The following is a 26,283-nucleotide window of genomic DNA, read 5'->3' on the forward strand; positions in this document are numbered from 1 at the left end:
CTGAAGATGGACACCCAAAAAAACCAAACAATCGAGGCAACCAAAATCACTAGTCATTTTTGAAAACGTAGGCTTAGAGCCTATCTTCATGCATTCATTTTTTCAAATTTTGCCAATAATACTTTACTAATGAAAAACAGAAGTGTGTATGTGGAAGGAGAGAGTACAGAAGAAATCTGAAGTGGCAGTGTAGAGAAAATAGGTTAATATATTGTCATTTCTAACACAGACTGCAGCTCAAATGTTTAAATCTTAAATATGCTTAATTTATCTGAGTACCAATTCTTCATGTTCACAGGGTGACATTCTCTCTTTGAATCCCTCCCACACAGCCTCAGTATACCTGCCTTCTCAATAAAGACTAAATTAAAGCATGCACCTGCCATGACTACACATCAGCGTACTGCCTGGTAGTCCATTAGCCATGTATGTAACATGCACAATATTGGTGTTCTTGCCATAGGTATGTCTACACATACCTATACTTATACCAATGTTGCTCTTCTCAAACCCAGGGGAAGGTAGTATATTTTCAATGTAACCAAACTGGGGAGGAGAAACCAAAACAAACTCTAAGTCATCTGCTGCGGTGTCGGGGTCAGTAGCAAACAAATTGTTAGTGGTAATGACAGCTGAGAAACCCTCATCCACAGCAAACATGGCACCTAGACAGAAATGATATGATGATGAGTATTATTTAACTCAACTTACTGGGATATTTTACTAAAGAAATTGGCACAATAGCTGACGGGAAACTGTACTACAAACAGGCTGGTACAAATGTTTTCTAATCATGGTATCAACTCCATTTTCTCACCACGTAAGCAGGTGGGGGGAGGAAATCACAAAACAATTTTACTGACAAGCCATTAAGTATGGTTTATGTGCTGCAAGATCTGTTGTTACCTCTGTTTGTCAGAGCATTAATTGCCTGGGAGCTGTTACGAATTTCTCATAATGAACAATTTTTCATGCATCAGTGTTTAATTTCCCTGCTGGGACAATACTTCATTTCCAGAACATTGCTTGGGTGATAGGCTGCAAATTACAAAGCTACCATACATATGTTTAAATGTTCTTTTGCAATACAGAACATATACACGATGCCTGCAGTAAATGGCATTATAAAATGACATTATAAAAGAAAAGATAAGTCCATAGAAAGTGTATTTTTATGACAGGCACTATGATCTTGATCCAAAACCCAAAGTCAATGGAACCTGTTGATAGATTAAATTTGGAAAAGGCCAGTTTGTAAAGTGCATGCTAAGAAGTAGTAGGATAAAGTAGAGAGATATTTATGGCTATATTTTTGTTTTGTGTAATGCTGATAGTTATTTAATCTGGATCCAAGTTCAGTTCTGAATTCTTGTGAAGTTCAGAGCTGTTTGGATCTGGGTTTTTGGTTCAGGACCATTCTATTATTCTATCTATTTATTACACAGAAGCATATGGAGTAAATTTTCAAAGGGCTGAGGTTCAGCCTAATTTTCTGCAGGCACTTGCAAAAATAAAAAGTGGGGACAGATCTGAGTACTTGAATCTCTAGCTATCTGATCTGCACACTGAGTCAAACAGCTAGGGGCAATTACTCAGATTTGCACTTGAAATTGAATTCTAAGTACAAACTGTGCCTGCAGGAAAGAAGGCTGCCTGTGTGAAAAACTGGTCGATATGATTTAAAAGTTTTGCATGCTTATCTTCCTGTCTGGTCAGTTTTTGGTGCTAGAAAATATTGAGAATCTAGCCTCTAGCCAACACCAGCATATAAGATAATAGACTAGAAATAAAGAGGAAGCTTTTCACCAATTGAAATGGATGGTGGCTGGTTGTCCACTGGAAATACACTGATGTTAAGGTCATATACTGGAAAGGAATCATGAAGTGGTACTGGAGAAGGAAGAATTCCATCATAACAGCAGTCATTCACATCCACACCAGCTTCACCATCAGAGATAACCAAAGTTAAGGTGTCAAAGCAAGGAGTCAGGCCAATCTCCCCACCTGGAAAAACATGCTACAGATGATGTTCTACAACAAGAAACCAAAACTCAATGAAGCAGTGACTTGTATCAATTATGGACAGTCCACAATAGTCTCAGGGTAAATTGTGAGACAAAACAGGCTAAAAAAACAACAAAATTCAAATGAAAGAGCTGAAACTGCTTGGTTCTATGTTTTTCAGAGATAGAACCATAGTCTTTATACAGCCCTTCTCTGCTGAAAGAACAACATGAATAAATGTATCTTAATCCATGCTATTTACTATAAATAATCTACTTTGTATCTTTTGCCTCCAGGGGTCTATTTTGACCGATTAATGCTCAAAACCCATTTTGTCAAGGAAGGGAGTTACTGTGTATCAATCTGTGTATCAAATCCCCTGCGTACCAATGGAGAAAAGGCCCATAATTCCTAAAACACTGACAATCTTCCTATGGAGGATGGAAATGCATCCATGTCCTGGACAGAATCGACAGAAGGACATATGAAGAAGATACGACAACATCATGCCCAGATATTTTTATGGACTTAGAAATATTCAGATCCATATGTGCTGCATAGCCCCAAAAAATTGACACTGCCAAACATGGTGGTTTACTGCTAAATGGACAACTAAATCCTATAATAATAAATGCTATCATGCCACTTCCAAAGTAACCTCAGTTTTGCCCAAATAACCTCTCAGGGTGTAAAGTCATTTAATTCCTCTATGATGTTACAAATAAGAATATCAAGAGTGACCATATTCAACTGAAAAAAGAAAAGTACTCCTTTTCTTTTTGCGGATAGAGACTAACACAGCTGCTACTCTGAAACCTGTCATATTCAACTGCTTCCCTCCATGTTCAAATTACAGCTTCTCCTTTAACAACAGATAGAAATCATAGTGAAAAGATCAAGTCTATTCTCAATTCTAGCACAAAATTATGAGCTAAGCACATGCAGAACTGGAGATTCTGAAACAAGAGTTGGAACAATAGTGTTCACACATTTATAGAAGGAAAACACTTATTATCCAGGGAAAACCCTTGAAGAATATTCTAATGGCCAAACTTTCAGGGAGCTGTAACTGGCCTTGATTTGCATGTGCAATCACCAGTGCTCTTTTGACATGTAAATGCCTGGAGCACAAAATGTAATCAAATGAATCCAAACCATCTATGAAGTTTCTAGAAAAGTTTCTTTAATTTTAAAAACAAAACAAAAAGAACCCCTTGCTAAAACTACGGTTTTCTGTCAAACCACAAAATAATTTACTTTCTAGTGCAAAAGGATTGTAAACTCTCCAAAACAGGTGTGTCTGTTGAGAACTCCCCGAAATCATTGGTGTTGTTTTGTTGAATCTCTATATCCCTCTATGGAGTATAAAAATAATCTAATTTATCCAAACACAAATATGTAACATGTTCACAGTTGCAAAAAAAAGTTAAGACTTTTTTTTTTTTACCATGTTCAGGAACCATATTACCATATTTTAGTCTAGGTATCAAGCATAGTTAAATGTATTTACAGATAGAAGGATTAGAACCATGACTCTATAAATTGGCTAGGAGATCTTTTCCAATCCAAACAGGCAATTAGAAAGTGTTACACAACACATTTGGGCCACAACTATGTTTCACAGCTGTGTTTGCATGTGGTTATTTATGTACAGTAATGTAGATGCAGGCTTTCAGCATCTCCTAGTGATGAGCTGCTCGAGTTATCTGGATTTATACAAGATCCCAAAGCTATCTGGCTGCACCTCCAATCTAATGCTCTTCTAGTCTCACTTACTAGTATGTTTGTAGGTCACTACTCCAGAGACAACATCCGCTTGGGAGAAGAGATCCACAACGACACCAGCTTTCCTCATAACCCCATAATGGGGCTGTCGAGCCAGCATAAAAGTCAGTTTCATGTCATCACTGTCTGCGTCAGTGGCACAAATGTACTCTGAGGTGATGACCACTTCCTCACCCTCTGGACATTGTATTAGGGGAATGAGGCCATCTTTCATGATAGGTGGCTCATCATTTACAGGTAGCACCTAAACAGAAAAAACAAACACAGTTTTACGTAAAGTACGTCACGTGTCCTTGCAAGCATAGTTCACTGGGAGGAAACATGGGGCATTCTCAACCAAAGTGAATGATTAGACTTGCAGATATAGAAAATAGGCCAAAAAATGGAATGAATTACTTGCATATACTAAAAAAAAGGACAGATGCAGATGGGAAATATTGGAAGGCTAAATAAATAAATAAATGAAAAGGCAGAGAAAATTAAAGGAACCAGTCTTAGCTCAGGCTGTCTGCACTATCAAGCATTGTATTCTAAATTAGTGACAGCCAATTCTTATTTTATAATGGGATTAAATCCTGGGTCCCTCATTTAAGAGGAGCTTACAATGAAGTCACAATAGTCTGACTGAAGTCAATGGGAGTTTTGTCTGAGTAAGGACTAAGTAAACACAATAGGCTTCAGTCAGCCCCATGAATTAATTTTTATCTGAAGCAGCAGTGCCATTCATAACCCAGCAGAAAACTAATACATGCTGCAATGCATCTTTGATAGGGCACAGATAGGGACCTCTGGACATACAAGACATATCCCGCTAACCTGTGGCAGGGGTAGAAATCAAGGAGTATAGGCCTGGAATTTTGGGCCAAGGTCACTACTTGTTTAAGCCAGTGCAACTCCATTGATTTCAGTGGAGATGCATCAGTGTACATCAGTCGTGAATTTGCCTTTTCAGCTTTATAGTAGTTGGGAGTTTACCATAGGGGCAGGAAAATTATGCCTTTTCCAACTAACATTCTGGGATTTTATAAGCTTTCAAGTTGTATAACAAAAACAATATGAAGCTCAGATGATGTTCTTTAATGGATTAAACAGAAAGAAAGAGGGGAAAAAAGAAAACAAATCCAAACTACACCTACCATTGTCTAACGGTTAGCACCAGATACTGACTAACCGGACACTGTCGGCTGGGCTACCAACCCGCTGCATGACACTGAGCAAGCCACTTCACTTCTCTGTGCATCAGTTTCCCCACCCATAAAATTGGGATATAGTAGTTATCTACCTCAAAGGGATATTGTGTGTTATTAAATGAATGGAAAGTGCTCTGTGGTTCTCTGATGAAATGCAATACAGAAGTATTATCATCAGCACTAAATTTAATTATGGAGTCTGCAGAACCAGTTAGGATTGTTGAAATGATCATGTAGTGCAGTTGCCTTGATTCAGGTCCATCCAGAGGAATTGTGCATGCACATGGGTGTGTGTGTATGTATGGAAGGGGAGACAACATCTACATGGGGCAATTCCTCATGCACAGACCCATGGACAAGTCAGTGTTTCCAGTTCTCATGATTCTCATCTCACAATATTGGATGTTTTCTTAAAGTCCCATTTCCCGGAGTCACGTGATCACACGTTAGCTTTCATTAAAAAAGTGAGTTTCTAACCTTTATGATTGTAAAGAAAAGCTTGAAAATGTGCCCTGAGTGTGACCTCAAGGTTCAAAACACTGACAGTAAATAAAAAGAGACCCATACGTATTTTTTAAAAATGTCATAATTTTAAAGCCATTTTCATGATTCCCGAGGACCCTGACTCATGATTTTTGAGCACTTGGGACAGCAACACTGAAAAATCTCACATGTGCAATTCCCTGTTGCTAGTTGCACATTGTGTGATCACAAACTGGAGCATGATTTGGAGGGGTGAGGGTTTACCAGATGATCTCTCTATTAATAGGTGCCCCCCACCCCACTAACAGGTGGCTCCCCCTATGAAAATGTTTGGCAACTCTGGCTGTAGGGAATTACTGGGACTGATTCTAGTTCCTCTCTAGCAACTGTGCTTTAATATTAACTAGCACCTAAATACATATGGCTTCAGCACTCCAGGCACTTATGCATATTTTTGTCCTGTAACAGGGTGGCTTGCCCCTTTAAGGACTAGAGGCTTGGAGCCAGCCAACTCTTGTTACTTAGATGGCACACCTGAGCACAGATCAGGTGATTCCCCTATAAAAGCAGCAGGAAGCTGCACACAGAGGGGGCATGTTCAGAAGAGGCTGTGGTAAAGACTGCAGAAGAGCTTGAGTGAGCAGGCTAAAGGCCAGGGACAGCAGACTCCACGGAAGTAGAAAAAGTATCCAGCCACGTAGGGCTGAGAATGGCCTGTCAAGGCTGGGAAGAGCTCCAGACAGCAAACTCTGGGAAGTTAAGAAGCCCCAGGACAGAATTTTGGAATTATGTCTTATGCCAATAAATTGGACCCTGGTAGAAAGGGCATTACTGAACAAAAAAGCCTGTCTGGAGATTTTTAAAGAAGCCCCTGGAAGGGGGAAACTGAAGTAAGGCACTGCAGAGCCATCTCTGGTCATGAGTGGGGTGCTCTGGAAGAGGTTGCATGATGATACATCCTTTATCTTTACGAATACAAAGTACAAAGTTCTTAGAGGGACACTGTCAGATCAAGTCCGGCCTCAAACTTAGATTTTGTCGAAACAAACATTTACAAAACCTAATGGTCAAAAGATTGTGATTTTTCTTTAATTCCAATGAAAACATATTGGTTCAAACACATCCTTACAGCTTTTGCAAGCCAAGACAAGCATTCTGTGGAGTTATTAGGAACACAGATATGGAATTAAAGTTAAGTTTGTTTTTAAATAAAGGATATCACTTTGCTGTGTCCCTCTAAGTGTGGAATTTATATCTTCAGAAAGAAAACTCTCTCTTTCACTGATCTGACACACACTCCATGTTTAATTCTGGGGATTCATTCCTGACAGTAGTGGCTAAGCAGGAGCAGGTGCAGATGTCTCATAATTTATACCTGCCAAATTTGCTCTCTAACCGATACTGTCACATAAGCTCCAAAGTGAACAGCAAAAAGCCAATCTAGCCTAACTCTTTTCCAATTTCTGAAGAGCTCTGAAGGCTTTCAAAACTGATATTTTATCATTTTCTATGTGGATGAATGCCCTCATGAGTACAAACAGGGAGCAACACACTGACCTTGATCTGTAGGACAAACTCTAAAGAATTAATGCCATCTGTGGCTGCAAAGAGGATGTCATCCTGCAGAGTCTCAGAGCCATCATGCTGATACCTGTGGGAAGTAAGTTCTGCACTAATTTCACATGGACAACGTATCTCTGCATCAAGAAGAACAGCAAGCATTGCAGGAAAACGGATGAGTATCCCCAAAATGGAAAATTCACCCCAGTGCAGAGAGGCCTATGTACTACTTAGGTCCCTTGTTGTGGGTTTATATGGTGTTTAGGGCCTTGCTTGGCCCCCTCTACACTGGGGCTGACAATACTACCCAACTGCTCACCCCAATACAATATGGTTTCCTGACTCAGTTTTACAGCCTGCTCAGATGTGGCAGTTCATTCCCCATGTGGTGATGATATAATATTATTTTTAATGCAAATGTAAGAATCTGCAGAGAGCATTGTAGTCCAGAGGCTCAGCTGGTGTACATTTGTTGAGCTCCATTGGGGTCAGACTTTGCCAACTCACAAAAGCTGAGGCTCTTGGCCTCTGTGTTTTCTGTAATTTAACACCAGTTTGATATGAGAACTAACAACAACAAAACGAAAAGCCATGCAAAACTAAAAGCAGGACCCTTTTCTCACCTGACTTTTAACATATGCAGGTCCTGGCAGGTGAACCTGTCACCTTCGGTCATGGGAAATCCATCCAGTTCTACCATTCCATGCAGCGGCTGCCTCTGAAGGTAGATGTGGAGGGTCTCCTGTTTTGTGTCCACATCTGACATCAGAATATGGCTCCCTGTAATGGTGCATAGTCCCCCTTCTTCCACTTTCAAGTTGTTTGTAAATACCTGAACAGAGGGGAAGAGATGAATTACCATTTCCCTCTGCATCTTTAAATTTGAACTAGAAAGAGCTTTTGGAATTAAAGGATGCAACACAATAAATATCAAAACACCAAAGGCATAACTCATCTGTCGTATGCTGGGAGGACGTAAGGAACTTACCACAACACACAGAGCAAATATTGCTTCCAGGCACCAATCAGTAACAGATGTATCATTACAGCAGTATTCTATCTGTCTAGTAGAACCACATTAATATTCAGAGATTCACTTCCTCCCTCCCTCCCACACACTTCCCACCCACAGATGTACCTCTGGAGCTTGATTGTCCACTGGAAGAACTGTAATATTAAAGCAGATCCCAAACAAAGTGCCTCCATGCTGATTGCTGACTGAAAAAATAAACTGGACATGATGAGGCTCAGGCCCAATGTCCTGGATAGGGGGCATATAGGCAACTTTCATGTAGTTCACAGCATGCTGCAAAAAGTGAGGGGGGGGGAAAAGGAAAACTGTTTCAAAATTTTTTCAAAAAATGTTTAAAATCTTCAAGGACATTTTCAGAAGGACGACCTTTCCTTTGGTATCTTTGCACCCACATTTCAACTATTGGCACAAATCTGAGTATCTGTACCTCTAACTACAAATTAGCTAGATAGAGATGCAAAGACCCAGATTTGTGGAGGTGCAATTTACAACTGGAAACAGAAAATGGGGGTCTAAGCCTGGCTGAAGTATGCCATCCCCAAAACCCTTTTTATATAATGACTTTTAAATAATCACAGTCATCAAAGCATAGCTTTTAATACTACATTCACTACAGTATCTGTACATCTCTGAATTTCAGAGATCTCTGAATTTGTTATTTGCAATATTTATTAATTGCACATCCTTTGTTTACTCAAATCACAAGATAGACTAAAGTAGACTAAAACTATCAGCAAAGTCTCCCATCCAGAAACGGATCTTATGCACCTGACTGAGTGCTTGCAGGTTCAGGACTCCAATTAGAAGGCTATAAGGAAAACTAACCATACAGTAAATTGTAATGGCCAGGCTGTTTACAAATGTTAGTACGAATGGGATTTATTGAACTACAGCCTAATAAAAAATAGCAACACGGTCAACAGTTGTGGACGATACCAAACTGGGAGGAGTTGCAAGTGCTTTGGAGGATAGGATTATAATTCAAAATGATCTGGACAAACTGGAGAAATGATCTGAAGTAAATAGGATGAAATTCAATAAGGACAAATGCAAAGTACTCCACTTAGGAAGGAACAATCAGTTGCATGCATACAAAATGGGAAATGACTGCCTTGGAAGGAGTACTGCAGAGAGGAATCTGGGGGTCATAGTGGATGACAAGCTAAATATGAGTCAACCATGTAACACTGTTGCAAAAAAAGAAAACATCATTCTGGGATGTATTAGCAGGAGTGTTGTAAGCAAAACACGAGACATCATTCTTCTTCTCTACTCCGTACTGATTAGGCCTCAGTTGGAGTATTGTGTCTAGTTCTGGAAACCACATTTCAAGAAAGATTGGACTTTCTCCAATTTGTCCACCAGAAGAGCAACAAAAATGATTAAAGGTCTAGAAAACATGACCTATGAGGGAAGATTTAAAAAATTGGAGTTTTTTTAGTCTGGAAAAGAGAAGACTGAGGGGGGGCATAACAGTTTTCAAGTACATAAAAGGTTGTTACAAGGAGGAGGGAGAAACATTGTTCTAACCGCTAAGGATGGGACAAGAAGCCATGGGCTTAAATTGCAGCAAGGGCGGTTTAGGTTGGATATTAGGAAAAACTTCCTAACTGTCAGGGTGGTGAAAAACTGGAATAAATTGCCTAAGGGTGTTGTGGAATCTCCTTCATTGGAGATTTTTAAGAGCAGGTTAGACAAACACCTGTCAGGGATGGTCTAGATCAGTGGTTCTCAAACCCGGTCTGCTGCTTGTTCAGGGAAAGCCCCTGGTGGGCTGGACTGGCTTGTTTACCTGCCACGTCCGCAGGTTCGGCCAATCACAGCTCCCACTGGCCGCGGTTCGCCGCTCCAGGCCAAAGATGGAGCAGCGAACCGCAGCCAGTGGGAGCCACGATCGGCCAAACCTGCGGATGCGGCAGGTAAACAAACCAGTCCGGCCCGCCAGGGGCTTTCCCTGAACAAGCAGCGGACCGGCTTTGAGAACCACCGGTCTAGATAATACTTAGTCCTGCCATGAGTGCAGGGGACTGGACTAGATGACCTCTCGAGGTCCCTTCCAGTCCTATGATTCTATTAAATTATTTAAAATTAAAACAAAAATGTGGATGCACAGAACTACTCCAACGGAGTTCAGCCAATGTTAAAGAATCTTAGAGGCGATAAGAAATCAAATTGATAAGGTTTTGCAAAGCCCAAACCAAGTCCAGTTTGAACCCATCTCTTACCCTGACATTATGCCCAACTCAGGTCAAATACTTGGAGACAAATTCAGCCCTAACACAAGCAAGTGCAACTTCTTTTGGTCTCAATAGGAGCTATGTCTACTTATGCGAGGAGTTCAATCATGGTGGACACTTCTTTAAAAATATGAATTGAGTTTGCTGAATTTTGAGTTTGTTAAACTGATAGCACTGGCTAGGGTTGGTTTCCACTTCTAAGCTTCATGACAACCTGAAAGGAAGTGACTTGAGGAAAAATGACAGCACCACTGAGCTAGTTCTTAAACAGGGTATGGTTCTAATATGGTATCACTTAGTAACAAACCTGAGTGAATGATCTCAGTGCTGGAGCAGAAAGATCCTTGACTAGTTTGGGGATGCTGTCCACCATAAACAACTTCCCAGCATCGGAGGGGCTGTACAAAGACACACACACACAATGCGCTGATTACTAAAACTTCTTACAGGAGAAAAAATCAAACAATTCAATCTTGTGCTTCAACACCACTACGGACCACTAGCTGCATAGAAAAAAAATTCATTTCTTTCTCTTTTTTCATTATCATAAATGTCTTTATTATGGATTTCAAACTGTGTCAGAAAACTGAACGAAGGAATCATGAGCCATGGACTGGCAACTAGAAAGTAACACCTACTTTACAATGAACAAAGTCCTGAACTTCCACACCAAAGTGTCCCCACACATCTCAGGCACTATGATGATTTACACTGGCTGAGAATCTGGCCCTTCACGTACCTATCACTTGATATTTGCATTTTTCTTTGGATAAAAGAAATTCTATATTACATCAAATTCTTAAAATTTTTCACTAATCTTATAAATAAGAGGCTCATGTGAAGCAATTTCTGACAACTCAACTTTCTAGTCTTTTAAAAGTGATACACAAGAACTTTTTCACCTCCTAAGGACCAATCTCTTGGCACAACAAAAGGCAAAGGCAACCCATTTATTTTTTCAAAATAACTTGTCCCATGTATTGAAGACAAATCACACAGCAAAAATAATTGATAACATTGAAACATAATTTTCAAATACTGGGCCTTTGCCAAACAATTTGCATCAACATTACAAAAAGAAAAGGAGGACGTGTGGCACCTTAGAAGCTAACAAATTTATTTAAGCATAATGCTCAAATAAATTTGTTAGTCTCTAAGGTGCCACAAGTCCTCCTTTTCTTTTTGTGAATACAGACTAACACGGCTGCTACTCTGAAACCCATCAAAATTACAAATCTCTTATTTTAATTTTTATATACACACAAAAAGCCCTTCGAAAGAGACCATTTATTTGCTTTGGGAGCTTCAGCATGATCCCTACAGGCTATTTTGTTTAACCTCTTGCAAACAACTTCTGCCATTTTCTTTGCAAGGCCTTTAAAAATACTTGATCCACTCCAAAGTCACCATTTTACTAAGATGACCTAAGCTCTTCACATTCTTATATTTATTAGAAGGATCTCATTCTCACCTTATGGAACAGTTTGGACCCACTTTTTTTGATCTTGAGTATATCAACTTCATATCACACATGCATATTAAAAGGCCCATCTCCCTTCTGTTATCCTCAACACCTAGCTTCTGAGTTCTCTCCTGCTCACTATAGGCTTCTGCTGCAGTTCTTCTGATTAGCCCACAGGCTTGTTCAAGGCTATTAACCATGTTCCCACCTGACAGATAACCATACTTCTAAGTTACAGACTGACTCTCTGCTGATCTGGCCCAAAACGGAAAAGTGTTGATCCCCAGCCTCAGCTACACAGTGGTAGTAAGCAAAACTCTTTCCTCTTGGTAAATTGGAGAGGGTACTAGTGCTAAACTCACTCTCTTTTAACCACTTGATGTTGCCCCTCACGTCCTGTTGCTTTAGATTTGACCCACATGATAATTAACACACTAGGTCCTGATCCTGCAGCTAGCACCACACAGGTCGGCCCATGCATGCAGGATTGGGAACTTATTGTGTGCACACAGGCAACAGCCTTACTTTGCCACCAACACTTTCCCTGCCACTTGGTGCCTGCTATCTCCTGTGATGAGGAGTGAACATTCACTCTCACATACCCATGAGTAGAAGAGAAAAATGGGGAGGTGGTTACTGTGTAGATGAGTTCCCTCTCTTGCGCTTCCATGTCTATGAAATGGAGATGTTTCTTAGTTAGAAGAGCTATCTTAGTTTCCTCGATAGTGAGGTGGCGGGTAACCCCAGAAGCTTCTTTTGGAAGCTGATCATCCACAGGAATAATGTGCACTATCACCACCTAGAGTAAAGAATACAGAAAAATATCATAGGGTTGGTAGAATGTTGGAAACACACTAAATGCTCTTAGAATCATGCTTAAAGGAAACCACGAGAGTTTATTTAGTTCATATTTAAAATATTTGAACAAATCTTTTAAAATGGAAGTACATTTTTAATTTAATTTTTCCTCCATAATACATACAATTGTAATATTGGTTATTCTTCCTTATTATTTGTTTGAGGACCTTACAATTAGAGCTGGTTAAAACTCAGAATTTCTGTTTCATAGGAAATTTTGACATTTCAAAAGTTTTTTTCGTTCTCATTTGGAACTAAAACAAATATTTTTGAAATTTCCTGCAGAACAGAAACAGAAGACAAGATATTTCAACCAGTAGTAAGTAGCAGCTGTCCTAAATGATTTTATATATTCTGTTATTTTTATTTTATTTTTAAACTATTACATTGTCATGAAATAATGTAAAAATTATAAAAATAAATATAAAAGTAAAAAAACTTTTTAAAAAATCCTAACATTTTAAAATTCTAAAATGAAAATTTGGAAATCGGAAATGAAAATCCAAAATGATTTTTTTGTTTTGAAACAAATAGCTTCTTTGCAAGAATTCAGAATGGTCATATTTTTCAAAATGTTTCAATTTAGATAAAAGCAAAATTTTCCATCAAAAGCACATTTTGAAAAAAAATTCTATCCAGCTCTACTTACAGTTTACACTGTTTTGTTACTGTAATGTTGTGCATAAGCACTGGTTGTCAAATATTTCTTAAAGACAGGAGGGCACTGAACCATTTTTTTTAAACATCCACACAGAAAAAGAACTCATGGACTAATGTATAATATATAACAGAAATATAAAGGAGGGCACATTTTAAATCCACAAATCTTGGCAGTGTGCCTCTAAAATCAAGGAAATATTAAATCCAGTCAGTTCAATCCTCAGGTGGTATAAATGGGTGCAAATCTATTTACTTTAAAGTGACTACTGACAGTACTAGTTGAGGATCTAGTCCTTAGAATGAATTTGGCCTTTCATTTTAACACCTGATACAATCTCCATTAACGCCTTTGAGACCTGACAATATTCTCCCGTCAGACAAACATTAAAGAAACTAGGATTGCTGAGTTATAAATGAGGGGAGAATTTGGTCTGGAGAATTTTATTATTGGTAATATTGTGCACACGGAAAAGGACACAGCTTGGTTTTCACATCCTAGGCTGTGCTTTTAGGACTGGAAGTTAGAAAGAGGGAAAAATCACAGGGTTTTCAACAATCCACTGTAGGAAGGTATGTTGGTGTCCTGACATTAACTTCACACTCTGCAAGAAATTCTCAGACATAATACCTGTGGCTCTGAGAGATTGGGAGGGTCATGGCTATCACACAGGACAAACTCAAGGGAATCCTCAAATATTTCTCCTCCCAAGTGACGGTAGTAAATTAGTCCATTAAACAGATCTCTCTGAAGGAAGCCAGTGACAGGATACCCTGTTGAATCAAAGAATAAAAGAAAGCACATTTCATAGAACTGTTTATAATTTTAATCACTGGTAAATTTAGTCATCTTGATCCTCATAAAGAAGAGACCTGTTATACAGTTTTTCTTCTTTGTTCAGTGCATCCACTGAAAAAGATTAAAAACTCCATCTTTATATCAGAAACTTTGATAAAATTTCATAGTTGTTCAATATGAAGTAAAAGCATTCCCGGTGACATCTCTGAAGCCCAGTGATGAGGGAAAAAGGTGAATTTATACAAACAAAAATAACTATCTAACAAACTTAGCAAAGAGATTCTGTGTTCAAGTATGGAATAAAAGAACCCCCACCCCCACCATCTATTTAGCACCATCTATGCCATCCTCTGATTTTCAGCTGCGTAGGAATCATTGCAGCAAGAAAGTCTCTTGACCACCCAAATTCCTCTAGCTAAGAAAGTACAACAAACAAATATTCATAGATTGAGGTGACTCTGGGTTAAATTCTGCTCTCAGTTACACCAATGTAAATCCAGAATAACTCCATTCAACTCAAAGGATTTACACCAAGGTAACCATGAGCACAGTTTGGCCCGCACAAAAGAAAGTTCATCTTGCTGTGGATTTTTTAGATTACCTATAAGGTTCGGCCCTGGTTTCTTCATGATTTCTCCAGCCTGTGGTGGTTTAGTAACATTAAAGAGTATGTAGTCATCACTGGAGTCCATGTCAGAAGCTTGAAGCATGTAGCCCTGGATCAGAATGGTCTGCCCTTCATACAGTTCAATTACAACATTGCTGATAAGGAAAGGGGGGCTGTCATCTTTAGGCAGGATATTGATTGGAAACTTATGGCGAATACTGTGGTGGCCATCAAAGATCCTAAATACCACAAAATCCTTTGTAGAGTCACTGTCATCATGGTGGTAGCGAACAACTCCAGCCCTAAGATCAGAGACCATGAACATGAATCCTTTCTCTCCTGTCAAAACAATGAAAGAAGACGTTTCAAAGATGTGTAATTCAGCCTCAGTATGAATTTTATTAAGGGGGGGAAATACATGTCTGAGTTAGAAAAACTTATTCAGAACCTATCTAAACAGAAAGTATTAACATGGTCCAGCATAGTTACTAAGCTATGTACTTTGCTAACAGTTACAAAACTCTGGTAGCAAACAGAACTCCCCACAAGGTCAATTCTGTCATATAGACCATTTGAAGACATCAGTGTTTGCTATCTATCACTGTTTTGTAAAACATCACTCACAATTTATTTTAAGCCCAAAGAGTATATGTTCTCTGATTACAGATCAATATTTCATTGTAGGCAAAAAGTAACATCCATTATTAATTATTATTATTATTTGTTTGTACCTAGAGATCCCAGACAGGGATAGGACCTCCATTGTACTCAGCACTATATGCTCACACACAACTGTTCATTTAGGTAAAATACCTTGAGGGTCAAATTCTGACTTTAGAGCAGGGGATCTCTTCACGGGCACAGGGGCTGAATACTCTCCCACTTCAAGGTAATGGAGCACCAGCACAGCCATCTCCAGCTGCAATAGTATTTCCAGACCCTGAAATTCCCTACTGGAGGAGGGTTTCCACCATAGCTGTGGATCAAATGGTTGCACACACACAATGCCCCACAAAAAACTCCTTGTGTGGTGGCACAGAGAGAGTTGCATACAACATTACTTTACAGTGCACAACAGGAGCAAAGTTCCCCTATGGAGCCTCTCTCTCAACAGTTATCCCAGCTGCCATGCCTTGGGACCACACCAGTTCCCTGGCTTCAGAAGCCTTCCTTGATCCATAAACAGGCCCTATGATTTGGCACTTAGTATTGCCAAATAATATAACATGGCATACTAAATAGTTGGTAGAAATTCTGAGCCTAATTCAATGCCCACTGAGGTTAACAAGAGTCTTTTCATTAGTTTCAATGGGCATTGCCTTTATTAGTAATCTCTATCAAACTAGTTTTGCTTAACTGGAATGCTAAATTCCAGGTTTTCCTTTAAGGTTTGGATATCCAATTGACCAAAAAAAAAAAGATATATTGCTGAAAAGTTTATTGAGGGCAAGGTTGTGGATTGCCCTGTGTGCCCATGGAATGGATTTACTAGCATTGCTGGGAAAGCAACTTCTGTGAGCCAGATACATCTGGCTGCACAGGTATGTGGGGAGTGGGAGGGAAAGGACCGGAATATGGGAAAAGCATTGACTCTACCTCCCAACATGCCAGCTGGTGCATCTCCAGTGTACAGGGAGATGTAATCTGCTCCAGTTAAAGGGCTGAATCAGAACACCTCCCCCCAAACCAAGGAGGGAATCAGGGACCAGATTGTGATTCTGAGTCCCAGTTCTCTGTTTAGCTGCTGGGGCAGTACAGCTGCATTTGCCTTACTCATGGCTAATGGTAAATCCACAGCCCAGTCCTGAATTTATATTTACAGGGAATTCTGTGAAGTAATTATTTGTAAAATGACAACAATACACAACTACACATATATGGAAGACTCCAGACAACATCTTGCTGGAATACAAGACATATATCCTTTTGGATAACTTATCTATTGCCTCTTCCTTTTATTTTTCTTTTTTAATATTTAATTTATTGTCTTGCACATATGTGTTTAGAACTCATTTATATTTTTGCATATCTGAAAATTCAATAACATTTTTAAAAGTTTAATGATTTTTTTTATTTCAACCACAGGATGAATTTCTTTTACTTAAACATTTTCCCAAACAGAACAGCATTGTGCTAGTGCATAAAAACCAGAAAGTAAAACTGACAATCACAATGAAAGTGAAACAGAGCAGTCTCATTTCATTGTCAAGCCGAGTAAAATGTAAAATGTATCATAAATAGCAACGTAGCATAAATAGAGAAAACTCACTTAGATCTTTAGAATTCTTTCAGTTTTATAATCAAAGCTATTAATAAAAGAAGAAAGGATTTTTAAGTGTATGATTTTTATATTAATAGTTTTTCTTTTTGCTCCAAAGAAACTACATTAACAGATTCCTGGATCCTCACTCTGATCATACTCATCTATGGAGCTACACTAATGTAAAAATGGTGTTAATGGAACAGAGAATTAGGCCCGTATGTTTTTAAAGTAATAAAAACTATTCCTCTGCATTTACTGGTATAAGGAATGCTTAAGCCTGTTGTAACGGTATGCAATAACATTCGCTACGTCAAAGATTAGCACCCTGAAAAGTCTAGTTTGGGCTTGATTTACAGCAATATTGTAAAGGAGTTTAGGTCCAAAATTTGATCTATTTATAAAAACTTCTATAATCCGCTGGAGAATAAGCTCCAGATTCTAAATAATACCTGTATTTACTTAGAAGCTTTCCTCAGTTAGCAAGCTCCACTATTCTTTAGCCTCATCTTTAACACATTAGTGGCAAAGGAAAATAATTACATTTGAGCTAGGTCACATTTACTCAAATTGAGTGAATAGTTTATTGAGATATAGTTTATTTCCTTAAATTCACCTCTTTTTAGAGGATTTTTTTAAAAATACCCTGTCTTAATACTTCCCTCTACTTTATTATTATTCAATAGTAGCCAGACAGCAGAGGGAGCAAAACTATTAGGTAACAAACAGTAAAGTAACAAAACTGCTCCTAAAATAGTATTAATGTAACTAAAGACATAATCAAGGTGATTTTGATAAAGAGGGAAGGAATAAATCAGTGCAAAGCAGTACTAGGTTTTTGCTCCCTTTGTTCAAATGCTGGTCATCTTAATGTTAACTGAAATTCTGTATAGAACATAGTTTCAAAATCTTTTAAATCAGATACTGTTCAGTCATTTAGATCTTTGTGCCTATCAGTTAACCAGCTACAGAATTTTTCTGTTTAGTGTATTTGTAGTATATAACACAACACACACACACACACACACACACACACAGAGTCAGCGAAGGAAATAAACGTAAACAATTGTTTATACAAAATAAAGAAGAAGAAGTAGTAATGATTGGGCCTTTCCATCCATCTTTTCTACCCATGGGGCTCAACCATATGAGATTTGGATCCAAACTAGCCATGGTTTTGGTTTTGCTAATGTATACGGAGTTTTGCAAAAGGAAAAATATCTCCAGATTTGCTCTTCTCTACAAACAGGATAGACCAGTATAAAGACATTTGGGGCCTTACTGTCCTCCCAGAGATATTGGTTTTACATTGGTGTAACTCCATAGACTTCAGTGGTATTTAGGCATCTAACTTTCATTGATTTCAATGAGAGCTAGGGACCTAACTATCTTTGTGCATTCCACTTTAGTGGATCGAATACAATAATTTGTTTCCAATCCCTAAAGAGGAAATGGCAATTTACCTCTTACAGTGAGCCGTCCATGCTGTAAGCCGTCAACGGTAACCAAGCGAACACCCCGGATGTTGTCATTGTCCACTATTTGAAACTGTTGCCACGTGATTGGTCGGGACTGCCCTTCCAGGAGATCGAGGCCTACAAAGAACAGAAAATAGGTTCAGCAAAGCATGTGTTTATAACTGGATGGCATTCAAGGCTATCAAGTGTACCTATTGTAGTGCTTTGTGCAAATGGTCAGGAGAAAGAACAAACTAAATTCCACCAACATAATTGCCTGCTGTCATAAATATAAAGGGAAGGGTAACCACCTTTCTGTTTACAATGCTATAAAATCCCTCCTGGCCAGAGGCAACATCCTGTTACCTGTAAAGGGTTAAGAAGATCAGCTAACCTGGCTGGCACCTGACCCAAAGGACCAATAAGGGGACAAGATACTTTCAAATCTTCAGGGGGCGAGGGAGGGAAGGCTTTTGTTTGTGCTCTTTATTTACATGGTTGTTCTCTCTTGGGACTGAGAGAGGCCAGACAGAAATCCATCTTCTCCAACCCATCCTAATCCAAGTCTCCAATATTGCAGTATAGGTAAACCAGGCAAGGTGGATTACTTTATCTTTTGTTTTATGTGAATTTTCCCTGTGTTAAGAAGGAGGTTTATTCCTGTTTTTTGTAACTTTAAGGTTTTGCCCAGAGGGGGATCCTCTGGGTTTTGAATCTGAATACCCTGTAAAGTATTTTCCCTCCTGATTTTACAGAGATGATTTTTACCTTTCTATTTTTTTAATAAAATCCTTCTTTTAAGAATCTGACTGATTTTTCCATTGTTCCAAGATCCAGGGGTTTGGGTCTTTGATGATTTTGTAACCAATTAGTTAGGATATTATTCTCAAGCCTCCCCAGGAAAGGGTGTGTGTAGGGCTTGGGGGGATATTTTGGGGGAAGACGTCTCCAAGTGGGTTCTTTCCCTGTTCTTTGTTTAAAACACTTGGTGGTGGCTGCATACTGTTCAAAGACAAGGCAAAGTTCGTACCTTGAGGAAGTTTTTAACCTAAGCTGGTAAGAATAAGCTTAGGGGGTCTTTCATGTGGGTCCCCACATCTGTACTCTAGAGTTCAGAGTGGGGAAGGAACCCTGACACCTGCAAATAGGCATTTCAAAAATAACTTAAAGCCCTACTATCAGCTTTTATTTCAGGCATCTTTATTTTAGTCAAGGACCCTCAGAGCTCTGTTACAGAGGAATAAAACAGTTTGGTTCCCAGCTATCTAACAGACCAACTTCCTGCCTCAGTAAATCAGCTAAGGTATTCCTGTTGAGAGCTCATAAACTTGAATGTCAAGGAGATGGGAGGCTGGAGTTAGTGGAGTGCCTTTGGTTCTGGTATTCACTTCCTTTGTCAATGCACTAGAGCCCAAAGTTGGTTGACCTTCGAGGCACAGTGCATGGCCCAACTTTTTACTTAAGCATCCATTTCAGGTTGGGTTAGATACGTGGGTACTTTTCTCTAAGGGTAGGCTGAGGACTCTTCTTCTCAATCCTCCCTTCTATCATGACAACACTGCTGCTATGGTCATCTTCAGGTGTTAGAGATGGGTTGGCCACTGACGCTGTCTATCTCAGAGATCAAACTTATTGTTTGATTTCAAAGGAATAGCACTGGCATGAATTTTGTCCATGATGTGTTTTCAGATTCTGTTCTTAATAGTAGTATAAATGTGCCCATAGGTTTTTGAGATTAATGCAGATTTATAAATATTAGTATAAATTAATACATTAATATTGTCAAAACAGCAGATAAGGCTAGAAAAGCCACACAACACCACTTTTAACTCCATCTCCAACAGAATCCATTGGCCTGATTTAAAACAACACAACAGCCTCTCAATAAATAACATCAAAGTTTCTCCTGCGTTAGCTAAACCCACACTTTCAGATTTTAAGGCCAAAAGGGACCATTATGATCATCTAGTTTGATCTGCTCCATAACACAGAACATAAGGAAGGAAGGTATTTTTTTTAAAATGTGGCAGAAAGTAAACTGTCATTACTGTATTTAATTAAGATACAGAATATCTTGATTTTCTCATACCCCCATTTCCTGCTTCTATTACTCTGCATTTTCATTCTGCTTCATTCTGACATTTGTTCTAGCTTCTATGACTGGGTCACACCAAAATAGAGAAGGAGAAGCAAACAAACAAACACACACACAAAACACACACACATACAGACACACATCCTTTGAACTTTGAACTGGTCAGACTATGCATCCAGACCTGAACTTTGTACCTTCAACCCATCTCTGCATCAACATACATTTTGTAGCAGAATTCACTCAGTGAAATTCAATCTCACCTGTATTCCATGACACCCGAGGAGCATTTGTATCTGTTGTTCTGATGGAAATATGCACACTGATTGGTGAACTCCTTTCAAAGTAGAAGTCATGAACCTCTAACTCCAACTGTTATATATAAAAAAATACCTTTGTTGAAAAAACAGGTTGAAATATCTTTGTCTAGGTGTGTACAAAGTATATGCAGCATGCAGATAACTGAAATATTAGACTCTCTAAACTTCAAGGGATTTGGATACTGTGATAACCATAGTTATCAGTATGTTCAGTATGTTATTAGAACTCCTAGTTTTCTGTACCACCTTATAGCACTGTTTTCCTGTGTTGCAATCTTCACAGTTAACACAGGGAAAGTAAGATATATAGTTGTAAATTTATATAAATGAACAGGAAAAATACACATTTTAATTTTCACTAGGGAGGACTAAACTCACACAGGGGTTTTGCAACAGTAAATAGCTTTGGGATACATTTCCTTACTCAGCTTCTGCTTTCTAAATCTATCAGATGCTGGTAAATAAAAATGTGAGGAAAATTAAGTACAAGTTGTACAAAAAATAAAAATAAGTTTTTAAAAACATAAACATTTCCCAGGGATTCTTGAAGGTGAGCCTATCAGGCAGATTTTTAATTACAGTTTCCTGAGACAGCTGCTATTACTGCTTGAATTCCTGGGAGGGTCCCATGACCCTGCTGAACTAAAATTAACATGCCCTGTCAGCCTACTGAATCAGACTCAGGTACCCCAATATTTTACTGCATAGACCTTGTCACTCTATTTCCCTGCCTATTCCTTCTTCATCCCTTTGCCTTGCTTCTGACTTCCTGTCTTCATATATCTCGCCACTGTTAGAATGTACTTCTTTCTGCATCTCCTGACACCTGCAAATATCTACCTGGATCTCTTCCTGGACTCTTTCTTTCATCAAACTGCTTTTGAAAATACATAATTTCTGTCCTACCTCACCTCTTCTTTCTCCTTCCACAGTGTACTATTATTAAATGCTGTAACACTTAATGCAGCAAAATATTTATATCAAGAATAAAATATTGAGGAAAACATCATACAAAAATAAGTAAAACCCAGTGGCACAGACCTGACGTGAGGAACACAATTAAACACTGTTATGGGCAGCGTTGGAAAAGATGTGCAATTCATTTCTTTAGGATTTAAAATATTTCTGTAATCTTAGTCTCACAATTTGGCGTTTCTGACGACAATAGATCGATGGCAGGTCAACATTTAAAAAGGTGCAGCGGCATAGCTGCACCTCTGTAGCACTTCAGTGAAGACATTACTACACTGACGAAAGAGCTTCTCCCATGGGAATAGCTAATTCACCTCAGCAAGAGGCGGTAGCTGAGTCAACAGGAGAAGCCCTCCCAGCCACATAGCACTGTCTACACCAGGGGTTAGGTCAGTTGCCCGAGGGTGTGGATTTTTCACACCACCAAGCAATGTAGTTATATTGATGTAAATGTGTAGTGTAGACCTGGCCTAAATAAGTAGTGAACAGCAAAGAACACCTGATTTGTGTTAGACTGAGGTAAACTGATGGGTCAGAATTAGTGACACACCTCTTAATGAAGTACAGCTGGGCAGTATACTCAGCAGACAGTACCATTTAAGATTCAAAGAAATAATAAAATATACATTGGGCTTGATTCTGATCTCACTTACACCAGCAAGAAACTTGAGTAACTCCACTGAAGTCGGTGGAGTTAGCAGATGTTAAACACATCAATGAGATTGGAATCAGGACTATTGTCTGTATATAATATAAAGAATTTTCCACTAGGTTGCAGAGGTGATTTGCAGTAAATAGTGACCTGAGTCGATACAGAGAATGTGACTCTTGTAGTACCTGAGGCAAGAATGTATGAAAATGTGTGAAAGGAAGTCAGTGCTCAACAAATGATGGGCAGGGATGTAGAGAGATAAGATCCCTTAAGTGATACATTTTGGTCACAGAGTAGCAGCCGTGTTAGTCTGTATTCACAAAAAAAAAAGGAGTACTTGTGGCACCTTAGCGACTAACAAATTTATCTGAGCGTAAGCTTTCGTGAGCTACAGTTCACGATGAAGTGAGCTGTAACTCAAAAAAGTTTATGCTCAAATAAATTTGTTAGTCTCTAAGGTGCCACAAGTACTCCTTTACATTTTGGTCAGTCAAGGTTGAGCTCTACAGTAGACTGAAGGGACATTTTAGAGGGTCTATGGTGGCTCACCAGAGTCACAGGATTCTCTTTCATGGGAGTCCCAGCAGTAACAGCAGCAGACTTCAAAGAAAAATGTAATAAAAATATACCTCACATTTTAGTGAGGTATGTTTCCGATCAATAGAAAGATTCATTTTGCTCATAGATACCTATTACAAATGAGCACCTCTATCAACAACTTACTGAATGCTAGACAGGGGGAAAATAAGAGGCTCTGTATGTCCCATTGTTACCTCATAATTCCTCCTCTCTGTATGGCTATTGTTTGGAGGCTGATATGCTATAAGCATCTCACTGAGATCTTTCCACGTGAAGGAGGTGATAGGCTTGGTATGGTCTAACAGATGAGTGATGTAGCCTTGTGGGGGTGGCTTGGTAATGTTGAACACTAACAGGGATTTGGGTGTTTCACTGTCTTCAGCATCCACCGTTGTTGTTGTCATGGGGCTCAAAATAAACTGGTCCACCTCCAGGATGAACATAGCCATGAAGGCAGCTCTGGGGTTTTGGTTAGGAATGGCACCTTTGATGCGGACAGGGAGCCATGCATGCTCTGTCTATGAAAGGAAGAAGAGTCAGGGTAAAATATAGTTCAAGTAAGATTTTATATGAGTACTCCAGTGGTATTTAAGCACACTGTATGCCGAAGGTTAAGCACATGTTTATTTCCTTTGTTGAACTGAGTCCTAAAGAACTAACCCACTGGTTTTCAGCTTTTTTTATGTTGGGGTTCCACTGCCATTTTATGGGAAGGGCAGGATAATCATGACCCTCACATTGAGAACCTATAAACTATTAAGGAGCTGCTTTGGCCCCACCCCCTGAAGCTGCAAATAATGCCAGGATTGGAGGAGGAATTAAAAGGAAGGAAACTCCACTCAGACGGTGGGAACCCTGGGAAGGTAACAGGCTGTTGAGCTCCCTGTTCCCCAGGAGAGGTCTGCCAGCCAATAATGCCTCTGTTCTTGCAGAAAGGAGGGCACAGATCCCCTAGGCTAAGTGGGAAGAGACTGAGACTTATACTGGAGACCCAGTGGACTCTGGGGCAGACTGTGAATATTTCCAAGGCACTCTGAAATGAGAGAGGCTGATACCCTCACTGAAGCGGCCTACGGGTTTCTTGCTTTTCGTTTTTGCTTTTATTCAACTTTGGTTGCTGACTGTAGACGGTTTTGTTTGTTTCACCTGCGATCCTGAGAGGGGAAGAAACAGCCAGAAGGCCTTGGCTGGAGGGTTGAGCACTGGCCCTTCTAGACTGACATGCCCCACAACACCTTCAGGGGTGTGGGCAATTAGAGCCACTCACCTGTGCTCCCCATTTAGCTCCAGAAAGGGGTGCTCTTCCCAGAACAGATTCATGACAGCATCTCAAAGTAGTTATGCTGACATTAACTAATGCTCACTGCCCTACTGTGATGTAGGTAAGTGGTATTATCTGCAGTGTACAAATAGGGACACTGACTAACAAAGATACTAAAGACAAATCTAATTTGGGGTTTTGGGTACTCAACTTGAGATGCCAAGGGCCTGATTTTCACAGGGGCTGAGCATCTGCAGCTCCTATTGACTTCAGCTGAAGTTGTGGGTCTCACGGCCAGTGCAAATCAGTTCTTCAATATCTTAAGTTGGGCTTCCAAAATTACTGTCTACTTTTGAAAAACTGGTCTTAAGTGATTTGGTCAGGAAGGTCACTTTAGTAGCAGGGCTAAGAATAGAAGCCTTGACCTTGAGTCCTGTACTTTAATCACTACACAGGCTCTCACTATGAGATTATTACACAAAGCAATTCAGTTACTGATAATGGTTGTGATGTCATACATAACCATTTTTCCTATTCCTCACCATCCCACTCCTTCCCTTCCTGCCCCTTTTTATATTTAGTGGTTGCTTCTCTGAGTATTCAAGTTATTGGGTAGCATTTGTCCCCAGTGTAACTCCATTTACATCAGTGGAATTATGGCACCCATTAATTTGGCCATTTCTACTCACACAAATAAAATCATGAACACGACAGAATATCAGAAACTACACAGCTGTATAAAACTCTACCTTGTGCAGAGTTTTGCTTCTGCTGTCTGTGAGGTCCAGCCTGATAGGAATATAATCAATGTTGGGAGAAGGAGGGTCAAGATGCTGATATCTAATTCCCTTCAGCAAAAATTCCTCACAGCTCATTTTGGTGTTCTGAATCACCTTCAGTTCTGGAACACAGTTCCCACTCGCACACCTTTGACTTGTTCTGTGCTCTATAATCCAATAGAAGCTGTAGTAAAATATTTGTTTAAACAATAAACTTGATAAACAGTACAGAAAAGCTCAATTTAGCTCAGCTAAAAGTGCAATAAAAGGGCAATGTAACATAGTATAGGACTCCTTTTCCTCCTCTCTCTCCCTAAATAACAAGTGTGTTGGGTTGACTGACATTTCCCAGCTCTAACTTCAGTTTCTTTGTTGTGTTTCTGGTCAAGTTAGCCTTTCATTCTGGCTCAGATATTAATCCAACAACACCATGCCCAAAGCCTAGAAGCTTTATCGTAGATCTTCAGACAAAGACATAGCCAATTTTGGAGGACTGAGCACGTCCATTTTAACTTCCATTTTATCCCTAATATCCTCCTACTCTCTCTGACTCTTAGTTGCATCACCACATCCATTTTAAGTAATAGATCTTAGCAATGCGTATGAAGGAAACTATTGTGGCAGGTATTCTGCCCACTCTCTTTGTAAATGTTAATACAAACAATTAAAGCATATCATACTGGATCTAGGGAAGAAGCTATGAGGTTGATCTCCACGAGGCTCTTCCTTCTGAGGTTCTCCAATGACAAGTTGACCATGGGCTGGTAGAAGAGTTTCTAAAGAGGCAAGTCTGATGGTACAGTCCAGGTTTGTCTTCTTGTCATAGTCAAAAGTGAGCACATTCTTGTCAATCTCCCTGGACAGGCCATAAAACTCAGGGACCTCCAGCACATTGGTGTTCATTTTGATGATATTACAATCTGGCTCAAGTAATTGCACTTGAAGGATGAACATTTCTGTGAATGTTTCCGTTTCTGTAAATCTGTCGAGGATAAAAAATAATTAGTAATATGTCATTCCAACTTCCCTCTATTGGCTGTGAATTCAGCATGATCCTCAGCTCTGAAATTCCCCATTTCTGCACATCTCCTTGTCACCACATAACTAGGTGGTCAAGTTCTATGACCCTGATAGAGATGCAGGACTTTTCTCCTGACTCACCCTGATATTGAGGGCTCTGGCTTGGAGGTGCAGAGTTATTTCCATGGACTCATCCCAAACCAGGTCTTTCTTATT

General features: G+C 39.4%; 1 protein-coding gene across 5 annotated transcripts in view; it reads right to left on the reverse strand.

Annotated features, from left to right (window-relative positions):
- The window catches only part of FREM1 (FRAS1 related extracellular matrix 1), a 111,165-nt gene that overhangs the window by 62,981 nt on the left and 21,901 nt on the right, over nucleotides 1-26,283 (reverse strand). For 4 of the 5 annotated variants that reach the window (XM_043514867.1, XM_038402814.2, XM_043514869.1 and 1 more), the window contains 15 exons: nucleotides 25,728-26,029; nucleotides 25,018-25,214; nucleotides 23,202-23,525; nucleotides 20,748-20,856; nucleotides 18,399-18,530; nucleotides 14,670-15,014; nucleotides 13,901-14,043; nucleotides 12,357-12,553; nucleotides 10,600-10,690; nucleotides 8,161-8,328; nucleotides 7,646-7,854; nucleotides 7,020-7,113; nucleotides 3,781-4,033; nucleotides 1,807-2,004; nucleotides 480-665 (listed from right to left, as the gene is read on the reverse strand). In XM_043514867.1, coding sequence (XP_043370802.1) covers nucleotides 480-665; nucleotides 1,807-2,004; nucleotides 3,781-4,033; nucleotides 7,020-7,113; nucleotides 7,646-7,854; nucleotides 8,161-8,328; nucleotides 10,600-10,690; nucleotides 12,357-12,553; nucleotides 13,901-14,043; nucleotides 14,670-15,014; nucleotides 18,399-18,530; nucleotides 20,748-20,856; nucleotides 23,202-23,525; nucleotides 25,018-25,214; nucleotides 25,728-26,029 — 2,948 coding nt within the window. The remainder of the gene's footprint in view (nucleotides 1-479; nucleotides 666-1,806; nucleotides 2,005-3,780; nucleotides 4,034-7,019; nucleotides 7,114-7,645; nucleotides 7,855-8,160; nucleotides 8,329-10,599; nucleotides 10,691-12,356; nucleotides 12,554-13,900; nucleotides 14,044-14,669; nucleotides 15,015-18,398; nucleotides 18,531-20,747; nucleotides 20,857-23,201; nucleotides 23,526-25,017; nucleotides 25,215-25,727; nucleotides 26,030-26,283) is intronic. The other variant, XR_006281503.1, reaches the window with a different exon arrangement.

Source organism: Dermochelys coriacea, chromosome 5 (genome assembly GCF_009764565.3).
Source record: "Dermochelys coriacea isolate rDerCor1 chromosome 5, rDerCor1.pri.v4, whole genome shotgun sequence".
In the NCBI taxonomy this organism is placed as follows: domain Eukaryota; kingdom Metazoa; phylum Chordata; order Testudines; family Dermochelyidae; genus Dermochelys; species Dermochelys coriacea.